The sequence below is a fragment of the Phocoena sinus genome, chromosome 3 (genome assembly GCF_008692025.1).
Source record: "Phocoena sinus isolate mPhoSin1 chromosome 3, mPhoSin1.pri, whole genome shotgun sequence".
Classification (NCBI taxonomy): domain Eukaryota; kingdom Metazoa; phylum Chordata; class Mammalia; order Artiodactyla; family Phocoenidae; genus Phocoena; species Phocoena sinus.
The window spans coordinates 164,412,899-164,435,288 of NC_045765.1; the positions used below are offsets into that span (position 1 = coordinate 164,412,899).

At 37.5% G+C, this 22,390-nt stretch overlaps 1 protein-coding gene across 2 annotated transcripts in view; it reads left to right on the top strand.

Annotated features, from left to right (window-relative positions):
• The window catches only part of CTNND2 (catenin delta 2), a 944,584-nt gene that overhangs the window by 495,741 nt on the left and 426,453 nt on the right, over window positions 1–22,390 (top strand). The window contains exons 4-5 of one of the 2 annotated variants that reach the window (XM_032628308.1): window positions 13,508–13,542; window positions 14,486–14,602. In XM_032628308.1, coding sequence (XP_032484199.1) covers window positions 13,508–13,542; window positions 14,486–14,602 — 152 coding nt within the window. Of the gene's footprint in view, window positions 1–13,487; window positions 13,543–14,485; window positions 14,603–22,390 lie in introns of those variants that run through there. The other variant, XM_032628309.1, reaches the window with a different exon arrangement.

The following is a 22,390-nucleotide window of genomic DNA, read 5'->3' on the forward strand; positions in this document are numbered from 1 at the left end:
ATTTTTAGTCGCAGTTTCAATTTCGGTGCTTCTGATTGGTCTGTTTATATTTTCTGTTTCTTCCTGGTTCAGTCTTGGAATGTTGTTCTTTTCTAAGAGTTTGTCCGTTTCTTCCAGGTTGTCCGTTATATGCCCATATAGTTGCTTGTGGTAATCTCTCATGATCCTTTGTATTTCTGCAGTGTCAGTTGTTACTTCTCCTTTTCATTTCTAATTCTGCTGATTTGAGTCTTCTCCCATTTTTTGTTGATGAGCCTAGCTAATTGTTTGTCAATTTTGTTTATCTTCTCAAAGAACCAGCTTTTAGTTTTATTGATCTTTGCTATTGATCTTCATTTCTCTTTCATTTATTTCTGATCTGATCTTTATGATTTCTCTCCTTCTGCTAACTTTGGGATTTTTTGTTCTTCTTGCTCTGATTGCTTTGGGTGTAAGGTTAGGTTGTTTGTTTGAGATTTTTTCTTGTTTCTTGAGGTAGGATTATATTGCTATAAACTTCCCTCTTAGAACTGCTTTTGCTGCATCCCATAGGTTTTTGGTCATCTTGTTTTCATTGTCATTTGTTTCTAGGTATTTTTTGATTTCCTCTTTGGTTTCTTCAGTGCTCTCTTGGTTATTTAATAGCGTATTGTTTAGCCTCCATGTGTTCGTATATTTTACAGTTTTTTTTCCTGTAATTGATGTCTAGTCTCATAGCGTTGTGGTCAGAAAAGATACTTGATATGATTTCAATTTTCTTAAATTTACCAAAGCTTGACTTGTGACCCGAGATATGATCTATCCTGCAGAATGTTCCATGAGCACTTGAGAAGAAAGTGTATTCTGTTGTTTTTGGATGGAATGTCCTATGAATATCAAATAAGTCCATCTTGTTTAATGTGTCCTTTAAAGCTTGTGTTTCCTTATTTATTTTCATTTTGGATATCTGTCCATTGGTGAAAGTGGGGTGTTAAAATCCCCTACTATGATTGTGTCAATTTCCCCTTTTATGGCTGTTAGTATTTGCCTTATATATTGAGGTGCTCCTACGTTGGGTGCATAAGTATTTACAATTGTTATATCTTCTTCTTGGATTGATCCCTTGATCATTATGTAGTGTCCTTCTTTGTCTCTTGTAGTAGTCTTTATTTTAACGTATATTTTTTCGGATATGAGAATTTATACTCCAGCTTTCTTTTGATTTCCATTTGCATGGAATATCTTATTCCATCCCCTCACTTTCAGTCAGTATATGTCCCTAGGTCTGAAGTGTGTCTATTGTAGACTGTATCCATTCAGTCAATCTGTGTCTTTTGGTTGGGGCATTTAATTCGTTTACATTCAAGATTATTATCGATATGTATGTTCCTATTACCATTATCTTAATTGTTTTGTGTTTGTTTTTTTTTTTTTTTTTTTGCGGTACACGGGCCTCTCACTGTTGTGGCCTCTCCCATTGCGGAGCACAGGCCCCGGACACGCAGGCTCAGCGGCCATGGCTCACGGGCCCAGCCGCTCCGCGGCATGTGGGATCTTCCCGGACCGGGGCAGGAACCCGTGTCCCCTGCATCGGCAGGCGGACTCTCAACCACTGCGCCACCAGGGAAGCCCTTGTGTTTGTTTTTGTGTGTCTTTTTCTTCTCTTCTGTTTCCCACTTAGAGAAAGTTTCTTTAGCATTTGTTGTAAAGTTGGTTTGGTGGTGCTGAATACTCTTAACTTTTGCTTGTCTGTAAAGGTTTTAATTTCTCTGTCGAATCTGAATGAGATCCTTGCTACATAGAGTAATCTTAGTTTTAGGTTTTTCTGTTTCATCACTTTAAATATATCTTGCCACTCCCTTCTGGCTTGCAATGTTTCTGCTGAATGGTCAGCTGTTAACCTTATAGGATTTCCCTTGTATGTTATTTGTTGCTTTTCCCTTGCTGCTTTTGATATTTTTTCTTTGTATTTAATTTTTGATAGTTTGATTATTATGTGACTTGCTGTGTTTCTCCCTGGATTTAGCCTGTATGGGACTCTCTGTACTTCCTGGACTTGATTGACTATTTCCTTTCCCATGTTAGGGAGGTTTTCAACTATAATCTCTTCAAATATTTTCTCAGACCCTTTCTTTTCTCTTCTGGGTCCCCTGTAATTCGAATATTGGTGCTTTTAATGTTGTCCCATAGGTCTCTGAGACTGTCCTCCATTCTTTTCATTCTTTTTTCTTTGTTCTGCACCCTGGCAGTTATTTCCACCGTTTTATCTTCCAACCCATTTATCCGTTCTTCCACCTTAGTTCTTCTGCTATTGATTCCTGCTAGAGTATTTTTAATTTCAGTAATTGTGTTGTTCACGACTGTTTGTTTGCTCCTTAGTTCTTCTAGATCCTTGTTAAATGTTGCTTTTATCTTCTCCATTCTGTTTCCGAGATTTTGGATCATCTTTACTATCATTACTCTGAATTCTTTTTCAGGTAGGTTGCCTATTTCATCGTCATTTATTTGGTCTTGTAGGTTTTTTCCTTGCTCCTTTGTCTGTAACATATTTTTTTGTCGTTTCAATTTTTTTTTGTTTTTTTGGTGGGTGGTGCTCTGTTCCTGTCTTACTGGTTGTTTGGCCTGAGACATCCAGCACTGGAGTTTGCAGGCTGTTGGATAGAGCCGTCTTTTGGTGCTGAGATGAGGAACTCTGGGAGGCCTCACTCTGATTAATATTCCCTGGGGTCTGAGGTTCTCTGTTAGTCCAGTGGTTTGGACTCGGAGCTCCCACCACAGGAGCTCGGGCCTGACCTCCAGCCTGGGAACCAAGATCCTGCAAGGTTCGTGGCACAGTTAAAAAAAAAAAAGAAAGAAAAAGAAAAAGTGAGTGCAGTATCAAGGAATAAAAAACAAAATAAAATTAGAAAGATAAAAAATATAGTGGGAAAAATAAAACTGTAATTGAAACAACTGGTCGCTGGGTGTTCCTCCTGTCCCCTTAGGTATCTGTGGTACCCCACCTGTGCCTGGTAGGTGCCCTAGTTGTGTGGAGACACGAATTCCACATCCTCCTAGTATGCTGTCTTGATTCTGCCCTCCGCTTACTTCGTTTTTAATCGCTCCTATGTTCCCAGCACTGTTTTATGGGTTTTACATACATTACACACTTAACTTTTACAAAATCCTGCTCAATTTTATGTAATAACCTAAGTGGGAAAAGAATTTGAAAAAGAATAGATACATGTATATGTATAACTGAATCACTTTTCTGTACACCCGAAACTAACACAACATTGTTAATCAACTATACTCCAATATAAAATTAAAATGCTTAAAAAAATTAAATTAAATTAAAAAAATACAAGATCCCTATGGGGAAATTTCTAGTAATAGCCCCATTTTACAAATAGGGAAACTGAGACTCAGAGTAAGTGCTGTTCTCAAGGTCCCATGGACCTGTGTGCAGTAGTGCCTGAACACACCTCTTCCTGAGTGGTCCTTCCTGCTTTTTGTGCTTACTGTTCCATCCCCCATGAGAATGCCCAAACATGGGGATCTGTCACTGTGTCTCTCTGTCTGCAAGCCCAAAGTCATGGTGAGCACTCACCTAGGGTTTGTGGTGGACGTTGTTTTACATTTTCTCCAGGACTGGGTGTGACCAAGAGCCTAGGCACGGTCACACCATTCCTGGGTATTTCCTTAATGTCCTCTGTTCCCATTTCCCCATGTCTGTCCCCATTTTGACCCTCCCACAGTGTCTGCAGTCTATGCTAAGGGATGAAATAGATGAGAATAAGCCAGAATCTAGAAACCATAGAAACCATTTGAACAATATATAATAAAATAGGACACAGTTGCATCCTTACCCAACATGTGCCAGGTCCTGATCACTTAATACATCAATCACTTGATATTAACTCATTTCTTTAAGCCTCACAATGTCTCCATTTAGGCCCAGAGAGTTTAAGTAACTTGCCAGAAGTGTCCTATATAGGACAGAGCTGGAGGGAGTCTGGCCTTTGAGCCCACACACCTGGACACCATGCACATAGCCTCCTAGTTTGGGAGCTTTGTGGTCCTACGACTACCCACTGTATCCCTGTAAACATTATTGTAATAGCTGTAAAATTACATGTTGATGAAAATAGTTAAAGCAGGTAGAAGATATGTGACTTAAGAAAGAAATAAACATTCTAATTGCACAGTGGAGATATTATGACCTTCATTTGGGAATATATCACAGATACTTATAGAGACTACAAGGCAATAGACTGAAAGGAAGTCAGCTCTGCAGAAAGTTCTGGGGGAAGCACGGTTACTCACCAACCAAACTAATAAGGGTTGCATACAGAGCACTAAAGTGCAAGGGCAACAGCAGCCTAAACAGAGCTCCAGAGGTACCACTTCTCACTATTTTTTCTAAACGTGTTTTATTTCCACAGTATTCGAGACTTGACCAAGGTCATTTGATTTTGCCACCAGTGGCTCGTTTTGTGATATGGCTGCATGCAAAAGCCATATACCAAAAAAGACTTTATGTCATAATACAGTTTCAGGTCATATGGACATCATAAATATAAGGCCCTTGGTTCCTGTGACCTGAGAATCGAACATCAGTTTGGAAACAGTTTACTGCACAGTAGTTTCTCTGGCTTATATTTTGGGTACATTGCTTAACTTGAAAGCCAACTAACCAAAAACTCATAGTTTCTTTCCTTTATTTCATTTTGAACGACACTGTGAGCAGTAGTATGCCACATGATACAGTGCAGGGATTGATGCCTTGGACATCAAAAAGTTGAAAAAGAAAATAAGAAAATGTGTTTGAGCAGGTTCATAACAGACAGAGTAGCTGTAGTAATGGTTTGCTTTGTGCCTTTTCCTGATGTTAAGAAAACTCTCTGAACTTTCTTATTAATTAAGTAATTAATTAGAAATGGCCCACAGGTGGATAAGGAGACTATCACGCTAAAAATGATGAGGGTGAAAATCACTTCTTGAGGAACTCAAAGGTTATTCTTTGGTTTAAACTAGTTTTACCCCCCACCTCATGCCCTCAGAACTTGAAAGTTATTGTTTGCTTACTTGAAATGTTCAAAGTATGTCAGACTTGAACCACAGTAAAAGTGATGCTGTCATTTTTCTCATGTGCACAATAGAGGAAAAAAGTAATTATATTCAAAACCATTATTTTCCCTCTATTATTTATACTTATAAATTTCAGAATTGTTTTGCATCATTTGAGGTTCAACTATGAGTGACTCCAACAATGATGAGAATATGATGTAGAACTGAATCACAAGGTTTTATGAAAGCATTTAACTAAACATGTTTCTAAATGTAAGATTTGTGATTTCCCTATTTCAAGCATCAGAGACATTCTTAAAGTAGTGTTAACATTTTCCCTCATTTTTCATAGCATAAAAACATAGAGATAAAAGTGAAATTCCCTTTTTGCCCTTCCTTAGACTTATTTCTCCCCCAGAGGCCACCACCATCATGAATTTGGATGTATCTTTTTTTTTTTTTTTTTTTTTTGCGGTACGCGGGCCTCTCACTGTTGTGGCCTCTCCGTTGCGGAGCACAGGCTCCGGACACACAGGCTCAGAGGCCATGGCTCACGGGCCCAGCCACTCTGCGGCATGTGGGATCTTCCCGGACCGGGGCACAAACCTGTGTCCCCTGCATCAGCAGGCGGACTCTCAACCACTGCGCCACCACGGAAGCCCTGGGTGTATCTTTTTAATCCACGTTTGTTTGATCTCTGTCTCACACACATATATGTGTGTGTGTGTTTGTATTTATACACAATATTATTTAGTCAGTATTTTAAATATTTTCATAATTGGAGTCCTGCAGTACACGTCCTATGTGCAATTTACATTTTCCACTCTTATTTTGCTTTTGAGCCTGACCCATGTGGATACATTGTGTATCTGGCTAATTTGTTTTACTTGCCAAATAGTGTTTATTGCATATTATGTCATATATGATTTGGAATCATGTTATTATATTTATCCATTCTCCTATTGCTGATAACTTAGGTCATTTCTCTTGTTTTGCTACTGCCAACATAGAGGCATGAACAGTCTTGTACAAGTCTCCTGGGCACAGGTGCACAGGTTTTTCTCAAGGCTCTACCAAGAAGCAGAATTGCTGGATGATTGGCCATTTGCTCATAAAACATTATCAGCTATTGACTGATAGCTCACCCAAGTGTTTCACTAATTTACTCTCCCACATACAATGTATGAGAGTTCATATTTCCTCATCTCCTCTTCAACACTTAGTACAGTCAGACTTTCTAATTGTTTTACAGCCTATGAAGTATAAAGAGGTATCTTTCTATTTCTATTCTTTCAGTTCCTAATAGGGTTGAGTATCTTTTAATGTGTTTGGTGACCATAAATTCCTGATTTTTCTGCTCTGCAGCTGCTTTACATATACTTGTTGACCTCTCTTCTATCTGATCATTTAATCTCTATTTCATTGATTTGTAGGAGTTATTTATTTGTTCTGGAAACTAACCCTTTGTAAGCTGTATGCATTGCAAATATCTTCTCTCAGGATGTGGCTTGTTTTTTCAACTTGCTTTCTGGTGTTTATGTTTATGTTTTCGTTTTTAATTGCATGGGAGTTCAATTTTTGTGCCAAGTGTGTGAATAGAACATTAGTTCGGAACGTGGCCTCTAGAACCAGATGGCCAGGGTCACAATCCTGGCTTAATTATTTGCTGGCTGTGGGATCTCCAGCAACTACCTTAAGCACTTTTTAACCTTACCTTAGTTTTATTATCAATAAAACGGGAAAATATCACCTCTCTCAAAAGTTTTGTCATGAAGATTAACTATAAACCAGTTAGAATATTGCCTGTTGTAATGTGAGAGCTATCTATGCATTAGCTACTAGGATTTTTGCTTGTGATACATTGTTTTAAAAATTCGTTCCTGGGCACCACAGTGGCTTTGGGACAAGTGCCTGCGTGTGGCCACATCTGCAGGAAAAGAGTGTTTCCTGTCTGTACCCTGACATCTGAGGAGAGGCGCTGCCGACTTTTTTTTTTAACATCGTTATCGGAGTGTAATTGCCCCACAGTGCTGTCTCTGCTGCACAAGCAAGTGAATCAGCCACATGTATACATGTGTCCCCATGTCCCCTCCCTCTTGCGTCTCCCTCCCACCCTCTAGGTGGTCTCAAAGCACCGAGCTGATCTCCCTGTGCTATGCGGCTGCTTCCCACTAGCCATCCATTTTACATCTGGTAGTGTATATATGTCCACGCCACTCTCTCACTTCATCCCGCACTGACAACTTTTATCCAGGATATTATTTTCTTAAATAGCAGCATGGAATCTTCCTTTTCTGGAGGCTCCCATGTGGTTTACTCTCTATTTTCTCAGGTTTTAATTCTAGAAGGAAGAAAGTTTCCACCTGCTAATATAACCATGATTCCACTGAACTGGAAGTGAAAGCTGTCACTCAAGAACTTCAGATTCCTCATGCCTCTGGAACAACAGGCAAAGGAGGATATTATGGTGTTAGCTGGCATAATTGATCCTGATTACCAAGTGGAAATTGGTCTACTATTCCAAAATGGAGGAGGGTTACCTTGCATATGAGCACTTCTGCTACTTGAAATAAGTCACAAATTAAGTGAGTGGCAGGATTCTACTTCCCATTAAAAAAAAAAAAAAAAGGCTGTAAAGAGGATGTCTTCTCTTTCCTTCTCCCTAGCTGTGGGGATGTTTTTGTTTTTGTTTTTGCGGTACACGGGCCTCTCACTGTTGTGGCCTCTCCCGTTGCGGAGCACAGGCTCCGGATGCGCAGGCTCAGCGGCCATGGCTCACAGGCCCAGCCGCTCCGCGGCACGTGGGATCCTCCCGGACCGGGGCAGGAACCCGTGTCCCCTGCATCGGCAGGCGGACTCTCAACCACTGCGCCACCAGGGAAGCCCCTGTGGGGATGTTTTAAGTTTAGTCAGCTGGATGCCTCCACATGGGACTTCAAGCTTGACCTGGTGTCACAAAGAACCTGAAACAGTTGGAGGTTTTTAGCGTGGTAGCAGCAGAACCAAGTGGTTTCCCATTCATACTGCTCCTGGGGCCTGACCTCGGCTGTGCTTTCAGCTGCCTGACCTCTTCACTCTTGCACACTTTTCATGGTTGGTGTTTCAGCTTTCTTGTCAGTTTTGTGAGGTCCCAGAAATCCTTCCAATAAATTTCTTTTTTTTGCTTAAAAAAATAAAATTTCTTTCCTAGCACTACCAGTCTTACGTGTATATTATGTGTATGTTTAAAAGGTAAATGTTACTTATGATAGTTTTTGTTATAAATATATATATTTTCTCATAATAACTGAGTTCTGAAACTTATACAAAGTTATGTTTAAATATAGATTAATCTAAATTACATCTACATTTTTATTAATTCTAATTCTTTAGAAACTATTTCTATTTAAAGAAATAGAATTTCAGTAGTGAAAGCAAACTTTATTTCCTGAATTTGAACATGCACGGAAGTTACAACGACCTCAGAAGTGACTTTTATGTTATATTAAATTGAGTAATATAACTGGGAGAAAGCCACAAGTAATTCCTAAACACCTTAAATAAGAGTGTGTGAGACATAGGCATGATTTGTGTTTATTGAATGAATAAAGAGTTTGCTTTTTATAAAAGCATCCACCTTAGAGCAGTCTTTAAGAAAAAGAATCAGGGCTTCAATGGTGGCGCAGTGGTTGAGAGTCTGCCTGCCGATGCAGGGGACACAGGTTTGTGCCCCGGTCCGGGAAGATCCCACATGCCGCAGAGTGGCTGGGCCCGTGAGCCATGGCCGCTGAGCCTGCGCGTCCGGAGCCTGTGCTCCGCAACGGGAGAGGCCACAACAGTGAGAGGCCCACGTACCACAAAAAAAAAAAAAGAAAAAGAAAAAGAATCAAATGCACAAAATATGCAGTTGTATAGAATCCCCTAACAGAGAGAGTAAAGTGTGCACTTAGAGGAAATAAAATCTAAACCCAGTTTCTCTTGGGACTTCTATTTTCTGTGATCAGTCATACTTTTAATGCATTTTAACTGTGCTAAAGGAATCAGGAAACCATTTAAGTGATTAGTGCTCTTTGTCTACTCAAAAGGAGGATGTTCATGCTTTGAGAACATAGTTTCATATTCAGTGTCAGTGTTATTTTTTCAATTTTAATAAAAATGTTCCTTCTTGTTTCTGTTGCACGTAAAATCAAAACACTTTTGAAAGAGACAAACAAAAAGTAAATATTATTTAACAGTGTGTTGTGTAGTTCTGTATATAAAATCACCCATTATGGTGGATGAGTGGATAAATCTCAAAGGATGCGTGAAAGTGGTGGCACCACCTTATTTGTGCTAGGTGACCCAGGACATTGTCTTCCAGCTCTAAACTGTGGAAATGAAAGATGGAGAAGTAGAAAATGCCTTATGAACTCAAATAATGGCACATTTCTGTGTTAGTCAGTGTGACATTTATTCTACCAAAACAAACAACCCTCCAACTTCAGAGTTTCAGCAAAACAGTGGTTTATTTCTCACTTGTGTTGTGTCTTCTCTGGGTTGGCGGAAATCTTCCCTTTGCATGGTTACTCAGAGACCCACCTCAACTCAGGACTTAACAAGGGAGTGCATGGAGATCACGTACCTGCCCTTCTGTGCTTGGGGAAGGAGGTGGCACATGCCCCCATCTACATGCAAGGGAGCAGGGAAGTGTGCTCTTCAATGTGCCTGGAAGGAGAAGAGAACAGGGCTTTGATGAGACATGGGAGAAGCTTCCAGTGACTTGGGCATTCTTATTGTTTCAAGTGGGAAGTAACAAGTGTGTTTCCCTCCATGACTTTTTTTTTGTTTTCATTGAATGGAGGACTCTTTAAATTCTGTGGTGCTTTACAATTTTCAGAAGTTTCAGACACATGATTTTATATAATTCTATAATAACCCTTTTTTCCCTCTACCCCTTTCTTACCCCTCCCTTCTTCCCTCTCCCCACTGGTAACCACTAGTTTGTCCTCTACACCTGTGAGTCTGCTTTTTTTCCTGTTCTCTAATGTGTTTTTTTTTGTTTGTTTGTTTTTTGTTTAGATTCCACCTATAAGTGATATTTTACAGTATTTGTCTTTCTCTGTCTGACTTTTTTTTTTTTTTTTTTTTTTTTGCGGTACGCGGGCCTCTCACTGTTGTGGCCTCTCCCGTTGGGGAGCACAGGCTCCAGACGCGCAGGCTCAGCGGCCATGGCTCACGGGCCCAGCCGCTCCACGGCATGTGGGATCTTCCCGGACCAGGGCACGAACCTGCATCCCCTGCATCAGCAGGCAGACTCTCAACCACTGCGCCACCAGGGAAGCCCTGTCTGACTTATTTCATTTAGCATAATGCCCTCTAAGTCCATCCATGTTGCTGCAAATGGCAAAATTTCCTTCTTTTGTATTGCTGAGTAGTATTCCATTATATATCATATCTTCTTTATCCATTCATCTGCTGATGGACACCTCAGTTGCTTCCATAGCTTGGCAATTGTAAACAATGATGCTATGAACATTGGAGTGCACTATCTTTTCAAAACAGTGGGGTGTTTTTTGGATATATACCCAGGAGTGGAATTGCTGGCTCATATGTAGTTCTGTTTCTAGTTTTTTGAGAAACCTCCATACTGTTTTCCACAGTGACTGCAGCGATTTACATTCCCACCAACAGTGTACAAGGATTCCCTTTTTTCCACATCCTTGCCAACATCTATTATTAGTGTTCTTTTTGTTGATAGCCATTCTGACAGGTGTGAGGTGATATCTCATTGTGGTTTTGATTTGCATTTCCCTGATGACTAGCAATATTGAGCATCTTTTCATGTGCCTGGTGGCCATCTGTATTTCCTCTTTGAAAAAAATGTCTATTCAGTTCTTTTGCCCATTTTTTAATTGGGTTATTTTTTTGATATCGAGTTGTATGAGCTATTTGTATATTTTGGAATTACGCCCTTTTTGGTCATATCATTTGCAAATACCTTCTCCCATTCAGTAGGTTGTGTTGTCATTTTGTCGATGGTTTCCTTTGTTGTGGAAAAGCTTTTAAGTTTAATGAGGTCCCATTAGTTTATTTTTACTTTTGTTTCCTTTGCTTTAGGATATGGATCCAATAAAAAAAATATTGCTGAGATTTATGTCAAAGAGTGTTCTGCCTATGTTTTCCTCTATGAGTTTTATAGTATCTGGTGTTACTCCAGTTTGAGTTTATCTTTGTATATGATGATAGAGAATGTTCTAATTTCATTCTTTTACATGTAGCTATCCAGTTTTTCCAGCACCACTTATTGAAAAGACTGTCTTCTCTCCATTGTATATTCTTGCCTCCTTTGTCATAGATTAATTGACCAACGGTGTGTGGGTTTATTTCTGGACTCTTTATTCTATTCCATTGATCTATATGTGTGTTTTTGTGCCAGTACCATACTCTTTTGATTACTAGAGCTTTGTAGTATAGTCTGAAGACAGGGAGCCTGATTATTCCAGCTCTGTTCTATGACTTTTGGAGTTGGACAGATTAGTTTAAATCCCTGCTGAGTTCCTTATGATGTGTGTGGTCAAGTTATTTAACATCAATAAGCCAGTTATTCCCCATCCACCAAAAGATGTTAATGATTGTTGTGAATTAGCAGAGCCTTGGTGTACAGTAAGTACTCAGCAAAGGACTGAACTGGTAAAAGGAATGTAGTAGCATAGAGATAGTAGTAAATCTTGAAGGATATAGCATGAGAATATTTTTACTGTATCAGAAGAATACTGTATTGGCTTCCTTGGGCTGCCATAACAAATTACTACAACTGAGTGGCTTAAAATAAAAGACATTTATTATCTCACAGTTTGGGAGTCCAGAAGTTCAAAATCAAGTTCTGTCGACAGGGCTATGTTCCCTAGGAAGGCTAAAGGGGAGGAGTTTTTCTCAACTCTTCCAGATTCTGCTGGCTCCAGACATTCCTTGGCTTAAAGATGCATAACTCCAGTCTCTTCCTCTGCCTCTGACCTTCTCCTCTGCATCTTTCTCCTCTAAGGATCTTTTTTAAGGACACTTGTCATTGGATTTAGGATGATCTTATCTGAAGATCTTTAACTTAATTACATCTGTGGAAACCCTTTTCCAATAAGTAACCATTCACAATTTCTAGGGATTTGGTGTGGACATATCTTTTGCGGGGGAAGGGCACCATTCAACTCACTACAATTATGAAAGCATTTTCCACCCCTATATTAAATGCCACTTACTAAGTGAACATGCTTTGTAATTTTTAAAATATTAATTATAGGATTACATTTCTGTTTTAAGTGTTAAACTTTGCAGTTAGACCTTACTACTTTATCATGCTATATCTTTTTGAAGCAAGAAGTTGCATTGGACTGAATTTGTAATGTTATCATTTCATGTATCAATTGTCTATAGCTCTCATCATTGCAAAACCATTTTCCACTTTTCTAAAATGGATTGGCTGAGAAGAAAGATAGCCTAAAAAAGTCATATGTCTCTTAAGGGACTACTCTTATATTCATGTATATCAATCATGGCTATTCTGAATGCTGATTTATACCAGAATTTCCTTTTCCCCCAGCAAATGTATTCAGAAGCCATCTCTAAGGTACAGATTAAAGTTCTAAAACCTGCTTGCTGTTGTGAAACTGATGAGCTATTCATAGAAGCTGCTTGATCAGAGTAAAAGATCTAGTGAAATAAGGGTAGAAAGTCATTCTCAAAATGATACCTGTGTGTAATTGGCCTCTAGATTTCTCACAAATTATTGACATATTAAAAAAGGGTATGTTGGAACTATTTGCATATATAATTAAAGAGCTGTTCATATTTAGAAATTTTAAATTTATGTATTTTAATAAATCATTCAGAATAAATTTATATGCCTACATCATTACAATCTGCACAGTATCTTTGACATATCATTTAGATGAGCAACCCTTTCTACCTGGGTCATTTTATAAGATGTACTTATAAAGTGAGAATTTGGGAACTGTATATTCAATTGGTGTAAAGTGTTAAAACTTTTATATTACTTAATTTAAAATATAATAAACAGCTGAAAGGAACTCCTTATATGATATGTCTAGAAGAAGGTATAGATTTATTTTATCTCTTTATAATGAAAATGGAGAAAGTTATTTCTTTGTTAGAATACCTTACAAAGTCTACATGAAACTATTCAGATTTGTATTTTAAAATGACTAAAGTTGAATAGAACTGTATGTATGTAGAAATTATTGTAAGGAATAAGTATGATATGTTGGGATTTGTTAAAAATGAGCTGTTCTTCTGAAAATTACTGAACAACGTCCATTTATAACATGCTAATACCTGTGATTCAAAAGAGGTATACATCAAACATATTAAAGCTAAGATCGTGTTAAAATGGGATTCCTTTTCTCAGTCAGAAATTAAAGGGAGTTCCATGGAGCCACCATTACTACCCTCATGTGCCTTTGTGTCTTATAGTCTAGAGTTCTTTTGTTTCTAACCAATTCATTATACCTATGTATTCTCTCTTTTATAGTTCAGCAGAAGAGCAGTTTCACTGGCAATCACAAGGTAAAGTACAGCTTCTTTTTTTTATTGAAGTATAGTTGATTTACAGTTTTGTGTTAGTTCCTGGTGTACAGCAAAGTGATTCATATATATATATAGATAGATATAGATATATTCTTTTTCATATTCCTTTCCATTATGGTTTATTACAAGATATTCGATATATTTCCCTGTGCTATACAGTAGGTCCTTGTTGTTTATCTATTTTACATAAAGTAGTTTGTATCTGCTAATCCCAAACTCCCAATTTATCCATCCCCTACCCCGTTTCCCCTTTGGTAACCATAAGTTTGTTTTCTATGTCTGTGAGTCTGTTTTCTATTTTGCAAATAAATTCACTTGTATCATATTTTAGGTTTCACACACAAGTGATATCATATGGTATTTGCCTTTCTCTCTTTGACTTACTTCACTTAGTATGATCATCTCTAGGTCCATCCATGTTGCTGCAAATGGCATTATTTCACTCTTTTTTATGGCTGAGTAATATTCCATTGTATATATATATGCACCACATCTTCTTTATCCATTCTTCTGTTGATGGACATTTAGATTGAAAGTACAGCTTCTTGATGAGCATTTATACTTACTGCTGCATATATCTCTGTTGATTAATTTTCTTGTGAACTTTAGGAAGAGACTTATGAAAATGAATATGACAACACATGACACTAAAATTAGATGAAGCTGTTCTGATAGCTCAAGATTTCGTGGGAGTTAAGTTCTCCCAATTCCCTAGGAACTTTATGTTCTTCATGGATACATGGACTTGGCTGGCCTTGGTTTTTAATGGTGGTTGACCAAGGGTTACAATGTGATATCTAATGAGCATTTCAAAAAGATAGTATCTTTGGTTAGGATATTTTTTATTATTAAATGATAGTCTTAAGCTTTAGTATTGACATTACCATGTATTTGTTCATGTCTTTAAAATATTATATTTCAGATGGTCAAAAAGATATCGAAGATGAGCTCACAACAGGCCTTGAATTGGTGGACTCCTGTATTAGATCACTGCAGGAATCAGGAATACTTGACCCACAAGACTATTCAACAAGTGAAAGTAAGTCAAATGACAGTTAAGCTTGAAGACAATTAAAATATAAGAGCATTATGTCATTAATATTATAATATTATTATAATTTATATCATGAGTCATATCTAATAGGACTTCAAGATGTGTTTATACTTGTTTTATCCATTTCACTCCTCTCTCACCTACTTCCTTCCAACATTACCCCACACTAATTCACATTTGATTAGAAACTCTCTTAAGTCAGTAATTATCATCTAGATTTCTCACCAATTATTGACATATTGGTGATCCTCACCAATTCTCTGATATCCTTTTTAGCATCTAGAGTAGCACATTGTACGAACTCATCATTTAGTTGTTTAATCAACACAGTGTCTGCTTTAAAGTTAACTATCAATGCTTTACTCATACAGATTATTGTTGGTAGAGATCTTAAATGGTAGAGCAATTATATAACAAAATAGAAAAAAAAATGATGTAACGTATGCAGTACTACTTAGTACCATGCTATAGTACTATGCAATAACTCCTTCTATTTCTATGTTTAGCTATCTTGCATAGCTATATTAATCTCAATAGAATATTTAAAGATTTCTTTCTTTTACTTATATATTTTTCAACCAGAGTAGCTGAGGCTTTGAAATTAAAGTTCTATGAATTGAAATGAGCTTCATTTTAATAAATTATAAAATTCTCTTGACCTATTTTAATAAAATCCCACAAAAAGCTAAAAATCAAATCATTAAAGTGTACCTTACCCTGATAATTTCTACATGAGAAATCAGTAGAGCATTTTATTCCTTAATTTAAAAAAGTAAAATTTCCTTGAATACCCATCAAGGTTTGCTATATAAAAGAAAGATATAAGAGTAAGATAGCATAGTGATCTCAAAACCATTTAATTTATATATTAGTTCATTTCTCTATGATCTTTATAATACCACGACTCTTAGGGTAACATCATCATGAATATCCAGATTTATTTTAACCATATGCATCCCTTTAATAAAACTCCTAAAGTAAGATGCATGATTTGTATTATACTTGTTCTCTGTGTTTTATATTTTAAAATGTAAGATTGCTACCTCTTTTTTCTCAAAGTCTATAAATATATTTCTTTTGTAGGGGTAGTTGTAGTTAGAACTATATCTAATTAATATTTGAGGCACATGTACTCATTTTATTATAGAGTAAGGAAAGCAGAGATAAAATAATGTGTCTTGGGAGGATGATATTGGCTATCTTATTTTTTATAGAATAATAGAGAAATATATTTTATTATGATTTTAGGAGGGAGATAACCTTTTATTCATAGAAAGTACAGAAAAAAGAAGGAAGAAAAGAGTAAATTAAGAAGCAAATTAAAATAGAAGTGATAAATCAAGTATATCAATCTAGCACTATATGTAAGCACTAAATTCTCTGAAAAGAATGAAAATTCAAATTTGCAGTAAATGTAAATAAAATAGTGATGTTATGTTTAATATACACACTTATATTAATGACATAAATATTGAAATTAAAGGAATAGACAAAGTAGTGACAGCAAATACAATGAACACAAGGAGTGGGATTGGGAAGAATAATGTAAGGTGATGTGGACTTTAATGCAGAAGCACTAAGCAGGGTCAAAAAGGAATTATCCAGTAAAAATATCTTAACTTATAATTATGTGGTAAAATCTGGTGAATATGTATGTGCCAAACAAAATGGCACCTGAATATTAAAAATTATTAAAAATGTAAGAAGGTGATGAAAAATATTGTGAACACTTTTTCTTTTAGTATTCAGAATCAGACTGAATCCTAAAAGAAAAAGCCACAGAAAGTTGGAATAAGTAATTAACAAATCAATACATTAAATAAATTAAAAACATTTTTTGAACAATAATAAACACTTGTTATATATGTCCAAGGAAAATTTATAAAAATTGATCAGCTGATGGACTGTAAAGACAATCCTAAAAATTAAAAAGCATAGGAAGGCCACGTTCTTTGATGATAACTCAGTAAAATTAAAAGTAAATAATAAAATGCTAAGCAAACATATAATCACATTAAAATTAAGAGACATACTTTTGGCTACTGTGAATCAAAACGGAAGCAAAAAGAAAATTACATGCTATTTACAAAGCAAATAGAATAGCAACATTTTATAATGAAAACATAAGTGTATGGTAAAAAACTGCACTCAGAGGAAATCAGAATTTTATTATTAAAAATAAAAGACAAAGGAAAGAGATGTGTATTCATTACTGGGACACCTTAAAAAGAGTTAAATAAACCAAAAGAAGCTAGGAAGATGGAAATACTAGAAGCAATTCAGAGATAAAGTAATATAAAAAACAGTAGAAGAAATAAATAAATGAATAGTAAAAGAGATAAATAAATAAAATAATAGAAAGGATAAGTATATGAACTTTAAAAAAAAAAACTTTAAGTCAATTAATAATCCTGAATTTCTGAATTGAGACACTCTGCTACACCCAGGAGAAATAGAAAGAACTTTTAGTGTTCACTTTTGTATTTCTGCAGAATGTTTTCAAACACTATCTACAAAAGATTTATCTTTATTATGGGAAATTTAAATACTCCAGTAAGATTTTTTTGAAATGTATTTGCTAACTGCTGAATTAGTTGGTTTTCAGAAATATTACTTAGTTTATGTTATTAGGTAGTGAATTATCTTTTGAAGGCTCCTAGGATTTCAGTTAATTATTCTTTTTGGAAGGCCCTGCTTCCTTGTTTGAAGATAGGAAAAGAAACAAAGCAAAATAAAAAAACAAAGCAAAGCAAAAAAAAAACAGACAAAAAACACAGGTGATGAAAATGCCACTTGAAATTTTTATACCAAAATATCTGAACCACAGTGAAATGTGGAATATTTATGTTCTTATGAAATGTTTGTTCTTAACATTTTCAGAGTCAGTTTGAGACTGAACGAATTGAATAAAGTTTAGGAAGTTAATTTAAATATATTGAGTAGACAGCTATCATTTGGGGGATCAATTATTGCTAATTTTAAGTACTGAGACTATCATAAATTAAAAATCCTGGGCTTCCCTGGTGGCGCAGTGGTTGAGAGACCGCCTGCCGATGCAGGGGATGCGGGTTCGTGCCCCGGTCCGGGAAGATCCCACATGCCGCGGAGCGGCTGGGCCCGTGAGCCATGGCCGCTGAACCTGCACGTACAGAGCCTGTGCTCCACAACGGGAGAGGCCACAACAGTGAGAGGCCTGCGTACCGTACCGCACAAAAAAAAAAAAAAAATCCTAATTGCTGTTTGTATTTGCATCAGGGTCCAGATGGGAAATAGAGTCTACTCAAAAAAAGTTTAACTGAAGAGAATTTAATTAGGGGACGATTTACAAAGAACTGAGCAAGATTCAGGGAGCAATCAATGCCTGCAGAAGTACTCAGGGGGTAGCAACCGATGGAAACCCTTGCTACCCTTAGTCCCGAAGGAAAAATCGAGGGACTAGTGCCAGCAGAGTCAAGAGGCGAGGCTGGCGGGAGCAGAGAAATAAATATCCTGGCCTCTCTCTCCTCTAACCTCTGATGCCCTTCTCGTGCCTCTCGCTGGCCAAGTCCAATCATAAACCAAGTGCCAAGTGACCCTTGTGATACAGTCTCTGTGGGGAGAAGGGTGGAGAATGAATATGTGGAACAAAGAGAATAATCAGCACAACCTTCTACTCAATACTAGAACAATATACGTGTTTATATTTATATAAACATAACGCATATAATATGTATGGCTCTTTGACACGTTTCATATAATTAGCACAAGCCTATGAGATTCCGCTCGTCCCTTGTTTGTGTGATGATTCAATCAATGGACTCATTAGCTAGAACAGACATGAAATAGCTGATGCTAAATTGGACCTGGCACGCTGCCCTTGAGAGCCAGTGTCTTAGTCCTAACCCAAAAGAGACTCAAACAACATGAAATACAGTCTAAAACCAGCTTGAAACATTACTACAATGGCAACCAGTCTCAGCCCCTAAGCACATAGTACGGAATTTGTTGTTTAAAAGCTTTTGTTATCTTTCTTTCCAAGATCTGGTTAAAGTAGAATTTGAATCTTAGTAAACCCATCTTCTTGACCCTAAGGCAAGCAATAACTGCTCTAGTATACAGACTGTAGCATCCTACAGTTATCAGTGTTTTCCAACACTTCACATTTTTTGCAAAGTGCCATCGTAAACAATATGTAAATCATGTGTACAACCTCTGCCACCCACCACTACTTTGTGACTGCTGGCTGTGTAATTTCAGTTCTAATAAATACGTGTCATGGAGTCACCAAAATTGCTGCTGCTTTACTGGGAAAAAAAAAAAGCTATTGACAGAAGCTCAGGGCCATTAGCTTCTCATATAATATACAGCTTGACCTAAACTGCCATGGGCCAAGTACCATATTTAATCCATGCATCCTTGGAGATACAAACTCAGAAATAAGGGTCATTATATCTCAGCCAAAAGTTAATGAAAGTATTTGTCGAAATCAGAAAGAGAATGGACTACTTGGGGGAAAAGGGCCTATATGTTTATAGAGATTGTTAATTTGTTTAATTATTATATTTTGAAATAGCAAGTATTTTTCTATAGCAGCTGGACAAATTGAAATTCCACCATATCCTAGAAAATCCCAGCATTCAGTAGGAAGGAAATCTTAGGAACTTAAGATATTCTGAGTATTATGGCAAAGAAAACAGTGTTATCTTATTGAGCTCTCAAATCAGAATATATTCAAGAAATCAAGAATCAATCATGTAAGTTACCATTCTGAGCAGGTAAAATCCAAATAGAATAATCATATGTAGTTTGACAGAAGGGAATATATTACTTACTCTTGATTTGCAGTCTGTCATTTTCATTTAATTACTGTGAATATACTTAATTCTATGTGGTGAGAAAATTGTTGAGAGATCAGGTTATTAAAATGCTATAAAATGTTATCCCATATATTCTTATGTAATAATAACAAAGGTAAGAGACATCCTTGTGAAGTGAATATTTTCATAACTCCTGGCAAGCATGGCAACAAAGGATTCAGAAGTGGTTTAAGAGTATAAGATTTTTATAGTAATTAGAATAATCAAAATAATAAATATATACATAATGTGACTCACAATATTGATAACCTGTTATGGTGGAAACCAGGTCCTCAGTTAGACCCGATGGGGTGGAGAGCCTCTGGGTAGGGGTTCAAGGTAGCCCATCCTGCCCTTGGAATAAAACCTGGATTCAAGTCCTACTGTTCCCCTCACTCCACCAGTGGTTGACGACTGTCACCTGGGCTCTGGAGACCCCACGTCCTTTCCTGGACATACATTTATTCAAGTTAGTTGAATACATCCTTGAATTGTTCATTTCTTGTGAAATTACTTCATCATATGCCCTTTGGTCCAAATTTTTGAAATACAAACACGAGAGTCCCCTCTGCAGAAGTTTGTCATGGTTCAAGCCTGAAGTCGTCTGATGCTACATGTGTCCTTTTGTTTCCTTTCCAACTTCTCTCACACCCACCTCCTCCACTACCTTTGGCGTTGTAGAGCCAATGGGAAGTTAGCAGTGAAAGGTGTGAGCAAAAGGTGAGGGAAATCACCCAGGTAGCCCACAGGCTGTAGTGATATCCTCCAGGGAGCTATCATTATCTTTCCCTCCAGATTTTCTCTCCACCTGTTTTTCAGCTAATGTTCACTTCTTTATCTTAAATTTCCTTCTTTCACATAGACATTTAAGAAGCATGCTATACCTTCTCCAAAGAGGTCACTAGCTCAGAGGCAGACCTCGGAATTGAGACCTTGTCTTGTTCTTGTGGCTTCAGCTTCCACCACTGATGTGCAAAGATGTAAAATACCAAGTGCTTCTTATACATTCCCTAAGCAAGAGAAAACAATGCAAATTTCTCACTAAAAACATCATTCTCATCTGTGTAATCCAGGTCTCCTGGAATCAAGCACAGAGTTTAGAGCCTGGGGAAATTTTTTTTTTTTTTTTTTTTTTGCGGTACGCGGGCCTCTCGCTGCTGTGGCCTCTCCCGTTGCGGAGCATAGGCTCCGGACACGCAGACTCAGTGGTCATGGCTCACGGGTCCAGCTGCTCTGCGGCACGTGGGATCTTCCCGGACCGGGGCACGAACCCGTGTCCCCTGCATCGGCAGGCGGACTCTCAACTGCTGCGCCACCAGGGAAGCCCATGGGGAAATTTTTAATGAAAATATAATTGGGTTTTGAAATTGTCAAGGCACTCTAGGTGCACAACACACAAACATGAGGGTCAGATGAAAGCTGGTGGAAGTGAGGAAAAAGTAAAGAGGCAGAAAGCTCTGGTGAGAAAGTCAGATTAAGCAGACTTTTCCCCAGGGCACAGTGGAGGGAGGGGTCTCCTGGTAATACCTTATGGAGATGTCATATAGGATTCCCCCAGAAGTTAAAACATTAAAACTGCCACTTATCAAACACTAAGTCACTTCAACAGCAATTGATAAATCAATTGATAAATCAATTGATAAATCAAATCTTAACATACTGGCTTTTTATTGTATCACTATAGGCACAGGTAAGTGTTACATTCTTGTTTTAAACATCTGTATTAAGCACTTATTAACTGTAGCACAGAGAGTCTCTGCCCTTGTGGCATTTACATTCTAGGCAAAAAAGGCTGAAATCAAGCACTCTAAATACTGTAAAGTCAGGTAGGTAGTTGCCTCCAGCAATGACAAAGCCAGTGGGGAGTACAGTAGGACAGTGTTTCCCAGAGTGCACTTGGGATTCCTGGGGGTCCTTGAGAACTTTTCAAGGGGGGCTACAAAGGCACCCATTTTCACAGTAATCCCATGATGCTCGTTGCCTTTCCATGCTCATTTTCACACAATGAGAGCGAGAGTGAGAATGAGAGTCACATAGAGAACAGACTTGTGGTTACCAAGGGCGGGGCGCGGTGGGAGAGGGATGGAGTGGGAGTTTGGGGTTAGCAGATGCAAACTATTATATATAGGATGGATAAACAACAGGGTCCTACTGTAGAGCACTGGGAACTACATTCATTATCCTGTGATAAACCATAATGGAAAAGAATATAAAAAAGAATGTATATATATGTATAAATGAATCACTTTGCTGTACAGCAGAAATTAACACAACATTGTACATCAACTATACTTCAATAAAATAAACAACAACAAAAAAAGAATGAGAGGCACACATGATGAGTGTTCAGTGAAGCTTCCCAGATGCTACATGGCACTTGACAGCATCATTGCTCTGACGGCTCATGGAAAGTGTGTGATGCAGCCTTCTCTTTTAAACACTTCCCAGTTTTAGTATCGTAAATAGTATTCTATGTCACTCATATGGTAAATAAAAGCTCTTTGGGGCATGTGGGGTCTTAGTTCCCCGACCAGGGATTGAACCCGTACCCCCTGCAGTGGAAGCGCCATCTTAACCACTGGACCGCCAGCGAAGTCCCAAAACTACTCTAGTTTTGAGAGGATGTTCAAAGGGCCAGGAAATCATCCTTTGTGAGAAGATACTTGATCAGGGACCTAAATAAATGTGTGAGCAAACCATGCAGGCATCTAGGGAAAAGTCTGTGATTTGCAGCAGATCAAAAACTGGTTCTTTAAGCTAGTGTAATTCCATAAATACATTGTAATGTTTTCAGAATTTGGCTTTTAAATTTTGTTTTCTCCTAAACTGATTTGTATTAGTTTTCTATTTCTTTTCACAGTTATTGATAGTGAGAAATATAAATCTATTATCTTTAGACTGTCAATTTATAAAGAAATATATGTAATGCTTTTCCTCA